The sequence below is a fragment of the Sarcophilus harrisii genome, chromosome 4 (assembly GCF_902635505.1).
Source record: "Sarcophilus harrisii chromosome 4, mSarHar1.11, whole genome shotgun sequence".
NCBI lineage: Eukaryota > Metazoa > Chordata > Mammalia > Dasyuromorphia > Dasyuridae > Sarcophilus > Sarcophilus harrisii.
Genome location: NC_045429.1, coordinates 308360576 through 308378231, shown reverse-complemented (window position 1 = coordinate 308378231; position 17656 = coordinate 308360576). Strand labels below are relative to the sequence as shown.

At 42.4% G+C, this 17656-nt stretch overlaps 1 protein-coding gene across 1 annotated transcript; it reads left to right on the top strand.

The window, feature by feature from the left end:
- The first annotated feature begins 711 nt into the window (after window positions 1-711).
- Window positions 712-14480, top strand: NOTUM (notum, palmitoleoyl-protein carboxylesterase). The gene is made up of 11 exons (XM_003768599.4): window positions 712-1707; window positions 3874-3926; window positions 4106-4201; window positions 4838-4898; window positions 5081-5139; window positions 5713-5815; window positions 7203-7394; window positions 7896-7996; window positions 10109-10256; window positions 12302-12349; window positions 12471-14480. The coding sequence occupies exons 1-11, from the start codon at window positions 1325-1327 to the stop codon at window positions 12778-12780; spliced, it is 1554 nt and encodes a 517-aa protein (XP_003768647.1). The 5' UTR covers window positions 712-1324; the 3' UTR covers window positions 12781-14480.
- The last annotated feature ends 3176 nt before the right edge of the window (window positions 14481-17656 follow it).

The following is a 17656-nucleotide window of genomic DNA, read 5'->3' as shown; positions in this document are numbered from 1 at the left end:
CTCCAGATGTTGCTAGCGCTCTGAAAATGCCAGCGGCCCCAGGTGCTGCTCGCGCTGAGCTTGGGTAGGCGGGCAGAAGTGGGGAGGGGGCCGGAGGAGTTTAGAGGATTCCAGGGATGTCATTGTCCTGTTGCTCCAGGTGCGCTCTCCAGCTGTGCCGTCCCTTAATCTTTCAGGGACCGTTCTCCAAACTTGAGGTGAAAGGAATGGATAGGGAGAGAGACCCAGCGAACTCCAGTCTCCAAGCTTTGTCCCCGCCCTGGGAGATGTTTGTTTTGTTTGTTTTTTGTTTTTTTTTTTTGTTTTTTTTTTGTTTGTTTGTTTGTTTGTTTTACCGCCAGCTCTTTGGAGTTCTGGGGAGAGGGGGGGAAGAGAGTTATTTTTCCCCCCCCGCAGGTGACTTCCCTCCTTCCCGTAAAAACAATCCCCTCCTTACTTTTCCCCCAGCCCTCTGTGGGGGGGAGGGAGGGGCGGGATAGGGGAAAGGCGCCTGGCTGGCTTTCCCTTAATGGGAGCCGCTGTGGCAGCGCTGGGAGCCACAGCCGTGCTGCCCCACACCAAGCCGGGGCCGGGAGCGCCTCCGGCGGTCACGGCGGGGTAATCCAGGCCCCCTCTGTCATGTTTGCGGTTTAGGAAGAAAAGACGATGCCTCCGCCTAGAAAAAAGCTAGATCACCGCCTCCCCCGCCACCCCCACCCCAGACACACACACCCCCCACCCCCGCCCCTGAGCTCCGTGAAGGCCCGGGAGGCGGTGGCTGCACATCTAACGCGTGGGCACCGGGACAGCCGCGGGCCCCGCAAACTACGCCCAGGCTCTGCCCCTGCCGCTCATTGGAGCGGGACCGAGCCAAAGCGCCCAGACCCAGAATTACCCTCCTCTAGACGCGGAGCTGCGAGCAGGACGCGGGGAGCAGGGTGCGGGGAGAGAGTAAGCATCTGCCTAGGACAGCCTAGCCCAGCCCAGCCCAATCCAGCCCAGTCCAAGTAGAGGCTACCCAGTGCCTGCACAGCTTGGGGTAAGAGGACCGAGCCTCGGGGGCCAAGTAGATCGCTTCGACGTCTAGCGGCTAGCGTAGAGCCCAGAGCCCAGAGCCCACCGGTGACGCGGTGGAGCGGAGTGGATCTGGACACCCTGGGAAGGATAATCTCTTCGAAGGAGCAAGGATCTGGCTGGAGCCAAGAGCCCAGTCCAGGGCAGTAGAACTACAGCCGGGGATCCACAGACCTTGCGGCGCCCGGGTTCGGATTTCAGAGTCCGCGGGGGCTCACCCGCTGATCCGCTTCTCCTGCAGGTGGCCCCGAAAGACAGGACCAGCGCTGGCATGGGCCAAAGAGCGGTGCGAGTACTGCTCCTCCTGGGCTTATTGCACTGGGGCCCCGGCAGCGAGGGAAGGAAAACCTGGAGACGGCGTGGTCAGCAGCAGCAGCAGCAACAGCAGCAACAGCAACAGCCGCCTCCGTCTCAGCCCCAGACCCAACCCCAGGCGCTTCCTAGCCGGGAGCTGGGCGAGGTGGCAGGGCAGCCAGTGGAGAGCTTCCCGCTGGACTTCACGGCCGTGGAAGGCAACATGGACAGCTTTATGTCTCAGATCAAGAGTCTGGCACAGTCTCTGTATCCCTGTTCCGCGCAAAAGCTCGATGAGGACTTGCGACTTCATCTCCTGCTCAACACCTCGGTGACTTGTAATGACGGTAGCCCTGCCGGGTAAGTGACTTCAGAGCCTGAATCCTCTCATCTTCTCCCCTTTCTCCAAATTCTAGTCCCACGATCCCGATCTCTGCAGGCCCTTCGGGTCTCCAGTGGTTGCACATTCATCTCTCCCTAGTTTGCAGCCCTCTTCCAACTCCACTCCTTTCAGCAGCAGGTGGACGCCGTTTCAACCTTCTCTCTCCTAAGGAAACTACAAGAGAACAGAAGCAGGATCTCAGCCCATCCCACACCACAGTCTCTGCCCCCACTCCCCCCCTCTCCCGCATACATCCTCCTTTCCCCCCTCCCGCCTTCCCCCCCCCATCTATGTAGTAGTAGCAGAAGACTTTAGTCTGCTTCTTCCTTTAGAGACCCTGAAGTTTTTTCCCCCAAGAAAGAGGGGGAAGAAAGTGAGCTAGAGCCCTTTTCCCTCTGGTCCCAAGTGCATTCCTTTTCCTGGAGTAGACTCTAGGTAGAAAAACATCCTTCAGATTTTCCCAGTTTATGATACTTAGGGAAAGACCCTAAACTTTGAAGTCTTTGAAGACTTTGAATCCAATCTAACTCAAGACTAGCAAAAGTCCTGAGTCTACCCATTATCCTTTGTCTTGTCCAATATGTGGCTCCAAAGAGATGATTAATGAGAGAAGAAAAGTCATCCACTCAGTTTCCCTGCAAGAAAGTCAGTTGCTTCAAAAGGATGCCAAGATATCTTAAGAATAAGTTCAGATTCCTTTCCATCTGAAGAAATGAAGAGAATGTAGAGAAGAAAGTCAGTGACAGGGGTACTTCCTTGTTTGACGACTGCTTCATTAATCTACCTGACTTGGCTAATGAATATCTTTAAAAAAAGAAAAAAGAAAAAAAAAAGGGGGGGGGGGGAACCAAATATTCATATCCTCAGTGCCCAGCACAATGTAAGCCCTTGGGTTTGTTGGAGTCCAGGATTCCACCTTCTGAAACTAAATAACCAGCATTGGGGATATTATTTCTCCCTCTAGGTGAAAAAACATGACTGTGTGTATGGGGTAGGGGATGGAAGGGGGGGAGTGAATAAAAGATTCCATTAAGTAGTACCTTGAAGAAAATGGAGGGGAAGTAGGACCTCTCTATATATTGAGAGCCAGAAAATGAGTCTCAAAGGTAACTTGGTGAAGATTATGCAGCAAATTAGTGACAGTCATCATCAACAGTTGTTTACCAAATGTCAACCCCATGAATTGAATATCCATGAAGTGCATAGATTTCGGGACTGGAGGTAAGGAGTAAGAGGAGTAGGAAACACTGTCACTGTTCTGGCAAAGAACTCTTAACTAATAGGGTTCGAGGGAAGGTAAGAGAAAAGACTGGACGTACACATGACTACATCGTGGGACACAGCAGACAAGCAGCCTTGCAGGAGAGGGTGGTGATGAGGTCAGTGAGCAAAACTGAACCAGGAGTCCCTCCCCTAAATCCTTTTTCCTAGCTTAACTCTCCGTTATATTCTTTTCCATCCTATCTCCCCCTACTTTTCTTCTCTTAGGACCATGTTTGTCCTTCCTAACTACACCTCTGACTGGCTGGAATATGCAGACCACTCCTCTTTTTCCTCCTTTTGTTAGGATTAACTGGAGATCAATGTAGGTGTCCCTTGCTTCCTTCCCCTAGCAACAATGCTCCAATGTAGAACACAATTTTGTAGAATATTCTCAAGTTTCCATTTCAAGTGTAGGGCATGAAGAGTGGGTTATTATCATCTTTATTTTATAGCTAAGGAAATGGGATTTTAGAGGTCAAATTAATTGCCCAAGGTCACAAACATGTTTTGTTTTGGAGCTGGCCTGGGAACAAAAGTTTTGGATTGCCTTTACCGGGTTTTCCTTTAGAACAGGAACACCCTTTTGTCTTCCCGTAACAACTCTTCCTTTGAGCTGGCTCGGCCCTCCCGGGTATAAGGAATCTGAACCTGCCCTAACTTCTTCCTAAAACTAGCCCCAGGAGACCTGTTTCTGTCCTTTCCAAAACCTTATCCTTCTTAAAAGTTTTTAAATCTTCAACTTGTTATAGGTTTACCTAGTCTCTTGCGCCCCCATGTGGCACAGGGCTGCCCTGACTTGGTGACAGGTGGAATAACCCTTTCTAATCGGGGTGATAGAGCCAGGGGAGATCTAGTTGACCTACTACCTATTTCTTTTCCAGCTACTACCTCAAGGAGTCTAAGGGCAGCCGGCGCTGGTTGCTCTTTTTGGAAGGTAGGTCCTGGGGTGAAGAGTGGGGGTGATGAGGGTGGGAAGAAGAGGGTAGCAAAAGGAAGAGGAAAAGGCTAAGAACTGGGGAACTCAAAAAGAGTAAAGAATGATAGTGAGGGAAGGTCCTTTTGAAGGAGGGCTGGAAGGCTGGCAAACTACTAAATATGGATCTAACCTGGCAGGCGGCTGGTATTGCTTCAACCGGGAGAACTGTGATTCTCGCTATGACACCATGAGGCGCCTTATGAGTTCCAAAGACTGGCCCAGAACTCGCACAGGTCAGCAGTCATACATACACTCTTTCACTTTGCATCTATCTTTTTCTTCATTCTCCTATGTGGCCTCTCTTTAATAGCTCCCAATCTTCCTTTGGACTCTAGACCCCTTTCCCTGAAAAAAGGTAGGAATTAGGTAATTTCCCACTGCCTAGCCCTAACTCCATGACTTTTCTCAGGAGTTGTGTTTAGGAAAGTAAGACAATTGGCAGCTTTCAGCTCTATTATTAATTTGTTATGACTCTGTCGGTTCCTCAATTTTTGCAGCTATAAAAGGGAATTTACCTTACATTTTGAGGTCTTTGGACTAAAGAAATGAGAAATTCTCATTATTAACTTTTTAAACTATTCTGTCTAAAAAGAAGCATCCTCTGTTTGTATAGCTCTTCATCACTTCTAACCTCCTGTTTTTCTAAACTTACAAGGTTACCAAATATCCTTTGATAAGGATAAAGACACAAAGTGTCTTTTTATATAGTTAATGTTTGTCTTAGGCTAGAGGTAGCAACTGTTCTAATATTCCACTATCCCTAGGGCCCAATTTGACATCTCCCTATAATGCCAATATATCTGCACACCTTCTATCAAAAATTTCAAGCCTGACTAAAAGTCCCCCTGTTTTTCTCTGCTCCCCTCTAGGTACTGGCATTCTCTCATCTCAACCAGAGGAGAATCCACACTGGTGGAATGCCAACATGGTGTAAGGGATAAGTATGGGGGATAAGGATTATTCCTTGTGGGAGATGGGCTGAAATCATAACATGGAGAAATTTTAGAGGCATATCCGACAGAAAAGCAGAGCTTGAGTTTCCTGGGGGAGGTATCAATTTGGAATACAGAAATGCTACTTTTTGCCAGTCTTATCAACATTTTCTTTTGCAGCTTTATCCCCTATTGCTCTAGTGATGTCTGGAGTGGAGCTTCCTCAAAGTCTGAAACCAGTGAGTTCTCTTCTTCTTCTGCCCCTTCTCTCTCTTTTCTTTCATGGCCATAGGGATCCATGGTTATTCTAACCTAGTCATGATTCCTCTAGTCTTAAAATCTTTTAAATCTCCTGGGTATTTGTCCTTAATACTATCTTCTTCATTTAGGCAAGTAGCCCTGACTTTTGTGGGGCATGGTAGACATAGTTTTGTCTTCAAAATGTGGGCACTTGGGGTAGCTAGATGGTTCAGTGGAGAGAGCACCAGCCCTGAAGTCAGGAGGACCTGAGTTCAAATTTGGTCTCAGACACTTAATATCTCTTCCCATCTGTGTGATCCTAGGCAAGTCACTTAACCCCAATTGCCTCATCAAAAAAAAAAAAAAAAAAATGTGAGCACTCAATCTGGCCTTGTCCACCCAAACTTAAAATTCCCAAAGAGCCCAATTTTCCAAGTGAGGGATAGCCATTTTAATGAATGAAGCCTAAACTCTTCATAGGGCTGGAGTAGAGAGAGGGCATTGGAAGGACCATTATTGCTTATAAAGCAATAATGCTTTTCTAAAGCAGAGACACTTCCTTTGATTTACAGATGAGTATGCTTTCATGGGGGCCCTTATTATCCAGGAAGTGGTTCGAGAACTCCTGGGCAAAGGGTTGACCAGTGCCAAGGTACTGCTGCTTGCTGGAAGTAGGTGAGTACCAGGGGGAGGAGTATGAGGCTAAGAGAGGGGAAAGAATAGAATATGTAGAATGTAGGGGAAATGATTGCCAGGAGCTGCTAACCATCCCAAGGATTGCATTAAACTGGGGGCAGGGCAGGGTAGAAAACAAAGGGAAGGACACTGGTCAATGCTCAAATAATTTGTTTCATAGGAATTCATTTTTTAAAAGCACATGTTAGAGTTATCTTATTTTACCTATTATATTTGTTACTACTATACTTTTGATGCCATCCCAGTAAAAGCTTTTGTTTTGAGTTATTTGGACCAATTGACTAACTAGTCTAGCTAAGTACATCAGTTACAAATCCCAATTGGTTTTAAGGAGATGTGTATCTTTGAAAATGGTAAGGGCTTGCTCCAGGTACTTGATTTACAAGTACAACATGAAGATTTTCTCTAGACTTTAGAGATCATCTAATTCAACTCCCTGATTTTTCAAATAAGAAAGTGGACCCAGAAGAAGGGATAGAGAGCTAAGAATAGGACACAGGTCTCCCCATTCCCAAGATGGTGATCCTTTTATCCCACTAAGCCTTATTTCTGAGAAGAAACACAATTAGATATGACTATGTTCTGAGAAAGTATGGGATGGGAAGAATGAAGAGAAAGAAAGAGATCATTAAAAATCACTGGATTTACACTTGAACGGGATCATATAAATTAGTCTATTCCCATTATTTTCTAAAAATAAATTTTATTGATATATTTGTTGGGGTTTGGTTTGAGTTTGGGGTTTTTTGTTTTGTTTTGTTTTGTGTTTTGTATCTGTATTCTCATTGCTTAGCACAGTGTCTGGTATGTAGTACACAATAAATGAATGCTTGTTGACTAACTGATTTTTTTTACATTACCAGAATTTCTCCCATGATCCCTCTTCCCCAATCCTTGCCTGAGAGCCATCTCATATAACAACATTTTTAAAGGAAAATAATAATAAAAAAAAACATTTATTACATGTTTTTACATGTACATTCCAATAATTTTAAAAGTCTGAATCTGTATGCAGGGTACCACAACCACAACTAGAAGTCTCCTACTTCTGCCAAGAAGTGGAGTGGTGGTGTCCTTCCATATATCTTCTTGGAGACATTTGTCCAGTGCTATCATTTTACAGAGAGGACACAGCCAGTGAGGTGAAGTGATTGTTCAAATTCACATGGCAGTGAGTAGCAAACCCATTAAGGATTCAATTTGAGTACCATTATTGCCAAATTCAGAGACTTTTCCAATGACTCTCTTAAAATAAATGACATCAAAATATGCAATGACCCCAAGGCTAAGTGACCTTTCCAGAAATGGCCCTGGCTTATTTGTTTGGCTGGATCTGCCAACCCTGTGTCTTCTCCCTCACTTGCAGTGCTGGAGGCACTGGTGTTCTTCTGAATGTGGACCGGGTTGCAGAACAGTTAGAGGAGTTGGGCTATTCAGCCATCCAGGTTCGGGGTCTGGCTGACTCTGGATGGTTCTTGGACAATAGGCAGTACCGACGAACAGACTGCATTGACACGATTACCTGTGCACCCACTGAAGCCATTCGCCGAGGGATCAGGTGACAGCCTTCTCTGCCCTCCTTTACTACCCTTCCCAAGTTATTGACATCCTGCCACAGATGCCCATACCCCTCCCCTTTTTTATCATCAGACATTACTGCCCTTTGAGCCCTTCTTCCCAAAATAGAAGACCCATCCTGTCCAGGATACAGCTGGGGCTTGAAGAATGACACCCCAATCCAGGGCTTGGATTTGGAAATGCTTTGCGTTTCCAGTCTAAGTCGGGGATGAGTGCCTAGAAGGAAACTCTTAGCAGTACCAAAGACTGAATCAAGTACAAATTCCAATAGTTGAGTTCTTTGGGTTTGGGATAGTGTTGGATTAGGCCCATGGTCCCAGTGATGGGAGGTGAGTACCCATAGAATGGTGGGCAGAGTTGAGTAGAGGGAAAATTATCTAGCTGTCACCCTATATGGGATCCTCCTTCCCCCATCCCACAGTTGAGGGATTGGAAGAGGTTCTCAAGAGCTGGCCTGATTCCAAAGTTCCTGGCCTTCCAGGTACTGGAACGGGGTCGTCCCCGAACGCTGCCGGCTACAGTTCAAGGAAGGCGAGGAGTGGAACTGCTTCTTCGGATACAAAATCTACCCTACCCTGCGCTGTGAGTGGGGGTGGGAGCTTGGGGCTTAGGAGGAGGCATGATGGCAAAAGATCTCAAAGCCCTCACTTATTCTCCCTAAAAATTCAGAGTACAAGTAAATAGTTGAGAGATCAAATTCTGGGAATTTGGGAAGGAGCTCATGGTCAGCACAGTATTAGTACTCTGTGCATTGTTTAAGGGATACAGAGGAAGAAAAAGCCTTGGCCCCTATGCTCAGGGAGCTAATAGTCTAGCTTTGGTTTGGTTTCTTTGGTGTGTGGGTTGTTTTAATCTGGACCTGTAATATAGTTGGTATAAAGGGACGCCTTAGAGTGAAAACTCTCTCCAGTGATGTAGCTAGGCAATTCACCTACAACTTGGAGAGTTATCTAAGAGATTAAGTGACTTATCCTTGATCACACAGCCAAAAGTAGAATAGTAGAATTTGTACCCAAATCTTCCTGATTTTGTGTGTGTGTGTTGGGGGGGTAGGGGAGAGGAAGGGAGGTGTCACACAGATAATAAGTATCTGAGGCTGATTTCAATTTATAGTTCCTCCTGACTCCAGGACTAGTGCCTTATCCATTGTACCACCTAGCTGCCCCTACACTCATTATTCATCCTTTTTTTAAGGGGGCCTCTAATTTGATAGCTGTAGGAAACTCCAAATGAGGAATCCAATACAAATCTGCACCTTCTCTTTCAATTTATAGCCTTAGAAAAGTTAATTATTGTTATTTTCATCATTAACAATAACAGGCAATTAATTAGTACTTTAAAGTTTGTAAAGCACTTTTGTATATATTAGGATTTGAAGCTCACTTTGAAGAAAGGTAAGTACTATAGGCTTTGGTGTCCCTATTTCTTACATAAGGAAATTAGAGTTCAGAGAATTTATCAATTGTGCAGGATTACACAGCCAGGAAATATTTGAGATAGGATGTGAACTATTTGATTGAGGAGACCAATATGCCTCAAAGGAGTTAGTGCATACTTAACAAGAACCAAGAAATTTCTAGCACCTGGAGCTGTCCCCAAATGAAATAAACTGACTTCTGAAGTAGTCAACTCTGAGCTAAGCAACAACTTAAGTTGTTTAGAAGGAATTGTCACTGAGGGACAACCTCTGGGGATGTTTAGAATTGGAGGGAATTGGAGCTCAAGCAAGGGGTAACATGAGGCTCAAATGAAGTAAGAGATGTGAAACATTTTGCAAACCTTAAAGTACTATATAAATGTCAGTTATTATTAGCCTTCATCCTGTTGATAACTTTATTCCTTGAGCCTTTTAATGCATTTGGGCTCAGCTCAGATAATGATTTTACAACAACACAGTCTGATTTGTAGTGGTTGCCTATTTCCAAAGTGTGAATCCCCACATTGAAAATTTAACAGGAGTAATTCCATGAGTACTTCCAACAGGAAGTAATTCCAACTCCTCTCTCTTCTTACCCTCCCACCCCTCATTCCAGAATTAAATCACTCGTTCTCTAAATTTCCTTTCAGCACTAATATTAGAGGGTATAAGAGAGGCATTGTGTTAGAATGGAAAGGACTTGTGAATATAGAGCCCTGAACCTAAGTCTTGTTTTTTAGTCTCAGTTCTACCACTTAACTAGCTGTGTGACCTGGGATAATCATTTTCCTTTTTCTTTGACTCTATTTCCTCATCTGTCAAATGAAGGGACTGCATTAGATCCCTTCTAGTTCAGACATTCTGTAGTTCTAGGGTTCTGAAGCCCAAAATAAGGGGAAATTGGGTTTCTGTACATAAAGCAGGAGGGTGGGATGGGGCTGGGATGCAGGATAAAAGATCCATCAAAATGGAGTAAACTTGCCAAGAAGATAAGTCCTCACAGTCAAATTGTAAAGCAAAGAAAAGATGCTTTCAGAAAGAAATTGGAAAGATCTTCCAAGAGAAGGGTGTGGAGCAAAAGCATGGACCCAAAGGTGGGAATAATTTTAGTTGTAGGCAGAGGACAATAAATACTTCCCATCCCTAAAGGAAGGTAGGAGAAAACTAGTAGGGGATTAGGGGGGAATACTTGGAGTTGTCCCTGAGGAAAAGCAGGTGGGGATGTAGGTATGGAAAGACTATGCTCAGAGACAATATATGTCTTTGCCTTGTCTTAGGTCCTGTGTTTGTAGTACAATGGCTGTTTGATGAAGCCCAATTGACTGTGGATAATGTACATCTGACGGGGCAGCCTGTGCAAGAAGGGCAATGGCTTTATATCCAGAATCTTGGCCGGGAGCTTCGGAATACTCTAAAGGATGTGTCGTGAGTATCTTCAGCATGCAGGTGGGGGCACAAGATGAGGGACAAGGTCAAAAAATATGGAGGTAGTTTATCCCAATCTCCTAGACACCATGCCCAGATCATCTACCATTGAATTCCTAAGTGGTTAAGCAAAGAAAGCAAGACCCTTCAAGGAGATTAAATATTTTCCCTAAATTGAGACAGAATATGGTGGCAGGTGAGAGCCAGTCATTAGCCACTACTTTTAGTGCTCCTTGTATGAAAACCCCTGCTCTGAGTTTCCTGGTTAGAAAAATATCTTAGAATCATCCAGAATACAGTACTGGCCCTGGAGCCAGAAAGACCTGAAGTTAAATCAGTCACACATGTTTCTTAGCTGTATGAGCCCTGGGTAAAGCACTTACTCTGTTTGTCTCAGTTTCCTCAATTCTAAAATGAGGATTTTAATAGCAACAGGGTAATTGTGAAAATCAAATGAAATGGTTGCATTGTTCAGTCATTTTCAGTCATAGTTGACTCTTCATAATCCCATTTGGGATTTTCTTGGAGTGGTTGGCTATTTCTTCACCAATTCATTTTACAGATGAGGAACCTGAGGCAAATGGAATTAAGTGACTTACCTAATGTCATACAATGTCTGAGGCCATATTTGAACCCAGGATTGTTGTGAAGATTAAGAGTAGTTCCTGGTACATAGTAAGCACTATGTAAATGTTAATTTTATTATGATTATAATTCCCTATCACATGCCCCTGGTTCAATTTAGCAAGCTCAACAAAGATTTATTAAGTATCTGTTTATAGAAAGCCTTGTGGTACCTGTTGGAAAAGCAGACAAAAACAAACTGATTCTTGTCCTCAAGTAGCCTATAATCTATTAGATAATATGAAAACTCTTTAAAAGCAAATCGAATGAGAAAATATGAAAATAGTAGTATTTACTGAATGCCTATAGAAAGGCTGAGCAAGGACCTGAGTAAAGGGATGAGGTTTCGGATAGGATAATTCAGATGAGATCTCCAGGAGAAAATAGATTTTGAACAGAAATTTGAAGGTGATGGAGTGATGCATTAGGGAAAAAAGGGTATTCCTATTGTGGAAAATAGCATGTGCAAAAGCATTGATATAAGAAAAAAACATTCATAAGTGGAGGTCAGTGAGCAGATTCATATGAATGGAAGAAAATAAGAATTTATTAAGTGCCTACTGTGTACCAGGCATTGTGCTAAACACTTTTTTTGGAGGCTATCTGGGTTAAATGGTTTGCCCAGGGTCACTAGGCTGATTTGAACTCAAATCTTCTGACTTCAGGGTTGGTACTCTATTCACCTAGTTGCCCCATTGAACTAAAATTTTTACAAATATTATCTCATTTGATTCTCAACAAATCCATAGGTGGTAATTCTATTATTATTCCTAATTTATAATTGAGATAACTGAGGCAGACAAAGAATCACACAATCACTAAATGTCTGAGACTAGCTTTGAACTTCACTCCTCTTGACTCTAGGCCCAGTAGTCTAACCACTGTACCACCTAGCAGCCTCTAACTAGAAAAAACATCTTTGTGGAAAAGATCTTTTTCTTTTCTCTTGTGATTTTTCCCTTTTGTTCTGATTTTTCTCTCCCAACATGATTCATAAGAAAATGTGTTTTTTTAATGTATCTTATGTATAACCAGAAAAAAAAAGTTAAAAAAAAAAAACAGAAAAATGAAATTAGTGATGATATGGTGTACATAAAGGACAATGGATTTGGAATGAGAATATTCAAGTTCAGTTTTAGATCTGTCAGCTATTAGCTGTATGAAATTGAGCAATTCCTTTCATCTCTATTTCTTTATCTGTAAAATGAAAGCATTGGACTAGGTTATTTCCAAAATACCCTCCAGCCTTAAATCTGTGATTCTACATGTAAGGGGCAAAGAACTGGTAGAAGAACATGAGAAACTGGCCAAAGAATTTGGAAGATAGAATGCATCTGAGTATATTGTAGTAAGAAAGTGGTTGAAGATGGCACCAGTGGATGACTGATAATCACTGATTATGTCTCCCTTCCCCCATATAGGGCTAGTTTTGCCCCTGCCTGCCTATCCCATGAGATCATCATCCGAAAGTAAGTATCTCAGGACAATAATTCAATTCAGTTCTACCTACGAACTTCCCTCTGCTATTTCTCCTCACCCATATTTCTGCCACCCCCTTGCTCACTCACCTATATGCTTCAATCTTTTCAGCCACTGGACAGACATTCAGGTGAAGGGCACCTCATTGCCTCGAGCACTTCATTGCTGGGACCGAAGTCTTCATGAGAGCAACAAAAATGGCAAAGCACCCCCCCTGAAGGGCTGTCCAGTTCACCTAATTGACAATTGCCCCTGGCCCCATTGTAACCCCTCCTGTCCCACCATCCGAGACCAATTTACAGGACAAGAGATGAACATAATCCAGTTCCTCATGCACATGGGCTTTGATGTACAAAAAATGGCTCAGCAACAAGGGTTAGAGCCAGGCAAGCTCCTGGGGATGCTTAGCAGTGGGACCTAAATGAAGTCAGGAAGTAGAAATAATTCATGGCCAGCACAGGAGAGGGTGATTCCCCCCCCCCCCCACCCTTTGTTTCCCTCCCTTTTTCCACCTCACCTCCCACCACCAGGCTCACATTCTTGCTCTGTGCCTATTGCCTCTTAGATCTAGACACATGTGTCCCATTGGGGCCAACAGAGCACTAAACCACCTCTTCATCCTCCAGTGGGCCTTGGAATCACAAAATGTTTAAGGAAGAGCTCTCAATGGACAGTCAAAAAAAATCTTCATTATAACCTGCTCAATGTGGATTATTCAGTTTACTCTAAGACCTCCAATGGGGATAGGAAGAGAGCCCATTCCCTTCTGAAGCATCCCATTTCAATTTTAGATAGCTTTATTAGGAAATTGTTTTCCTAATAGCCTAATATTTCTTAATAATTTGTCTCATTGTAACTTTTACCCATTGCTTCTGTTTCTGCCCTCTGAAAGTCAAGCAGAGCAAGTCTAATCCGTCTTCCATGACAGTCCTTCAAATACTTGATACTATCATGTGTTCTCCTTCCCTAACCCCACTCCAAATCTTCTCTTCTACAGACTAAACATTCCTAACTCCTTCAACTGCTCTCATGGCATGGACTCTAGGCTTCTTATCATCCTGTGCACCCTTCCCTGGATTTTATTCAGTCCATCCTAAAATGTGTCATCTGGTATTGAACACAATATTCCAGAAAGGATCTAACAAGGGTAGAATATACAGGCACAGTCCCCTGCTTATATTTTATTCCTCTTAATATAGACTAGGATTATATTAACTTTATTATCTACCATCTCCTACTTTTGACTCATCTTGAACTGGCAGTCAAACAGAACCTCCAGATCTTTCCCCAACATAGTATTGTCAAACTATGCCCTTTCCCCCATCCTATCCTTGGAAAGTTGAGTTCTTTAATGGAAAGATGAGTCTTTACATTTAATCTTACTTCAATTTAGTTTAATTTAATCTTATTGGTTTTCAATAACTGGTTTCTGTCTAGCACTGTCTAATGACAGTGCTGTCATTAAATTCCTGCTGTGTCACTTAAAAATTTGATTACTATGACTTTGTCCTAGTCATTGATAAAAATGTTCAATTGGACAAGGCCAAACTCAGTTGCCTGGGGGTTTTTCCTGGATGCTTCCTGCAAAGTTTTATCATTGAATTATGAATGAGTACTATTTTGAGTTTTGCCACTCAATTTTGCATCCATTTAATTATATTGTTACCTACCCCACATCTCTCCAACTTTTCCATGAGAAAAATGTGGATATTTCATTAAATGCTGGACTAAAACCTAGTAAATTGTATCCACAGCATTCTAATTTGCTCCTAAAGTAATCATGTCCAAAAAAAAAAAAAAAAAGGAAATAACATTTGTTTGGTATGACCTGTTGTTGATGAAGCCATGCTAGCTCTTTATGATTGATATCCCTTTTTCTAGATCTTCACTGATTGTTTGTAATGTTCAGGTTAGGTTTCTGGAGGTCCTCCGGAAGGGCATTGGTCTCAGCAAGATAGATGCCAGGAGAATGGACAAGAATAGAGTCCAAAGTCTTTATTGTCTCTTACAGTCTGTGTCTGTCCTAGTCTGATCCAGTCTTCTCTCTATCAGTCTTCCAGTCTCAACCAGTCTCCCCTTGAGTCTGACTTTGTCCCCACTTTAAATACCTTATTACATCATTACAGTATACTGAGTATGTGTGAACTAGAGAACCATTATATCACCATGCTAAGTATTAAGTATATGTATTCTAGAGAACCATTATCTCATCAATTCCACTGAGTTAACACCTTGTTTCAAGTATACTTCTCCAGAGTTCCAGCTCTCTACAATTGTTCTCTTTTAAGATTCATTCTAGAGTTTTCCCAAGAAATGAAGTCACACTTGCTGGACTGTAGACAATTTTTTCCACTCCTTTTTAATGGGCTAATGATTGCCCTTCGTTAGTCTTATGCTATATCTCCCATTTTCTAAAGTCTTTCAAATACCATTGACAGGTGGTTCTTCCATCACTGGCACCCCTTTCAGGATGCAAGGAGGATTCCATTTTGGCCATGGTAACTGATTAAGGACATCTAGCTATTCTTTTACTCTTCCCTTCTTCTTCTTTGATATCAACTCCCTGCTATCTCCCTTTCTCTGTTATTATCAATTCAGAGTTCGTCTTCTTTGTCAGAGAACATAAATGAAAACTAGAATTAGAGACCCCTATTTTATGTTGTCAGTTACTTTATTTCATTCACTCAATACACACCCCCAAGAATTGATCCTAGGTCCTATTTAATCTTCTTTTGTCTGAATAGGTTTTTTTAAAACACCATTTGCTTTTTTTATCTTTAGCTTTCCTAGCTATCCTCAGCCTATTCTGAGCCTTAGCACTTGTTACACTATATTTATGGGATAGTGTCTTGTTCTTATATTCATTCTCTATCCCTTTCCCTTTTTTTCCATCTTTCTATATCTCTTTGAAATTTCAGTTGGCTGGTTCACAATATATCCACATTGTTGTCTTTAGTCATCTATTTTTATTCATTGAAATTGTTTCCCTTAGTGACTTCAATCACCAAGAAATTCTTGAGATATTTCATTCCTCTAGGCAGATATCCCCCATAGAATTTTAATCCATGGGATCCTACATAGTCTTTCTCTGAGCCCTTATTACTGTTTTTCAAAAATCTAGGATGCATTTCAGTGCCTACTTGGCTTTCATCTTTTTCTTGATCAAAAATTCTGGGAGGGAGTAGTTATTTTCTGTATAATGTTCCCATCATTTCCACTCACTCTTCCTACTTCCTTCCTTGGTTGTGTCTGGTCTTAACTCTTCCTCCCATTACTTCCAATGGAATCTGTCCAGAGACTGACTGCTCATCAAATGAAGCAAGATCCTCATTAAACCCCCACCTGGCTCTGCCTCTGACACCAGCATGGATTCTGTTTTCCTTTTCTACCTTTTCTTCCCAGTACCTTTGGTCCATGGGGCAGAGCCTAAAGCACTGGATTCCTCAATTCCACCAGAAGCCCTAAATCAGTCCCTTAGTCCTCATCTTCCAAGGCCTTTTCATGCCCTTTTGTATTATTTTATAAAGTGACTTTTTTATTACTTTAATTTTTTAAAAAGGAATTAAGCAAGAATATAAGATGAATGATATTGTTTTGTAACATATTTTTTTTAAATAATAAAAAACCAAAGAACCTCATCCTACTGCCTTGTTTATTTGAAAGTGCAGTTTTGTTTCCCACTGGTTTTCCTATTAAGAGATGATAGCAAAGAGAAGCCTGAAGTCTGCTTTGGAAAGCCTAAGATTAGAGCATCACCCCTTAATAGGTTTATGGCATCCTTGGTACTCAGTCTGGAGTACCAAGAACTGGTATGGCATTTACTTCAAGTGAAACTCTCTTGCTTTTAGATCCTGCTTTTTTTTCTGGTAGGAAACTCAACTTTGTCAAGTTTCAGATGATGCTTACTTTGTTAGTTCAATTGAACAGATATCTATTAAGCACTTACTTTGTGCAAAATATTGTCCTAGGTTCTGTAGATACAATGATGAAATAAAACAATGGATGTATGCTAATAACTGTCAGAAAAAGCCTTAATTCCTTGGGGGAAGTTAAGCATAGGCTGAAGCTTTCAAGGAGGATGGTTCATTTCTGACTGGGAAAATCAGAGGATGTTTCATAGAAGAGACACCACTTGAGTTGGTCTTTGAAAGAAGATAAGAGTATTAATGGGCAAAGATGGGGTGTATGTGGTAGGAGGAAGATTTTTCCAGATATGTCTATGGTGGTGACATGTCTACAACAGAGTGACATAAGATAAAAGTTATTACTCTAGTTTTGTTAGAAGCAGACTATAGGGGGGTTTGAATGTTATACTAAGGAACTTGTATTTAGTCTACAGGGAGCTACTAAAACAGGGGTCCTCAAACTATGGCCTGCGGGTCAGATGAGGCAGCTGAGGACGATTATCCCCCTCACCCAGGGCTATGAAGTTTCTTTATTTAAAGGCCCACAAAACAAAGTTTTTGTTTTTACTGTAGTCCAGCCCTCCAAAAGTCTGAGGGACAGTGAACTGGCCCCCTATTTAAAAAGTTTGAGGACCCCTATACTAAAGGATTGGGTTACTAAAGGATGTAATCAGACCTATACATCAGGAGGATTACTTTGGCAACTGTGTGATAGGTGAATTGGAGAGGGGAGAGATCAGAGTCAGGGAAGTCAATTAGGAGGTTGTTATAAGAGTAAGAGGGATGAAGAACTCTAGTAGTGGCAACACTGGAACTTGAAAACAAAAGATAGATGCTTGAGATGCCATTGCCAAAACTTGGCAATTAGGAAGGTGATAGGAGAAGAAAAAAGAGTCAGGAATTGCTTCCTTATTTTAAGCCTAGGTAACTGAAGAATAGACATATTATCAACTGAAATAGGAAATTAAAAGGAGATTCAAACTTGAAGAAAAGATGATGAGTCCAGGTTTGTATATATTGCATTTGAAGTTCCAGAAGGATATCCAGGCAGTTAAAAATCAGGCCTGGAGCCCAGGAAATAGATAAGAGCTATATATACACAAATTTAGGAGTCATTTGCACAGAGGGGATAACTGAAGGCAAAGAAGAGAATAGAGAAAGAAAAGAGGGTAAAACATAAAACTTTTGGAGATATCCACAATTGGGAACTGAACGGAGAAAGAAACCAGTGAAGAAAAACCTAAGAGGAATTTGTCTAAACAGAACAGGAGAGAAAATAGTCATAGAAGCCAAGGGAGGACAGAGCAAGGAAGAAAGGATGGTCAATAGGTGGATGTAGAATGAATGGATGATAAAGTTGTACATAGCAATTCTGGTCCCTGGAGTAAGAGC

What these genes read in the sequence shown, in the direction of transcription:
- NOTUM (XM_003768599.4), top strand. Translation starts at nt 1,325, where the DNA reads ATGGGCCAAAGAGCGGTGCGAGTACTGCTCCTCCTGGGCTTATTGCAC. An exon ending in CTGGCCCAGAACTCGCACAG is followed by an intron (nt 4,202 to 4,837) that starts GTCAGCAGTCAT and finishes GCTCCCCTCTAG; the next exon opens with GTACTGGCATTCTCTCATCT. An exon ending in CATGAGATCATCATCCGAAA is followed by an intron (nt 12,350 to 12,470) that starts GTAAGTATCTCA and finishes CAATCTTTTCAG; the next exon opens with CCACTGGACAGACATTCAGG.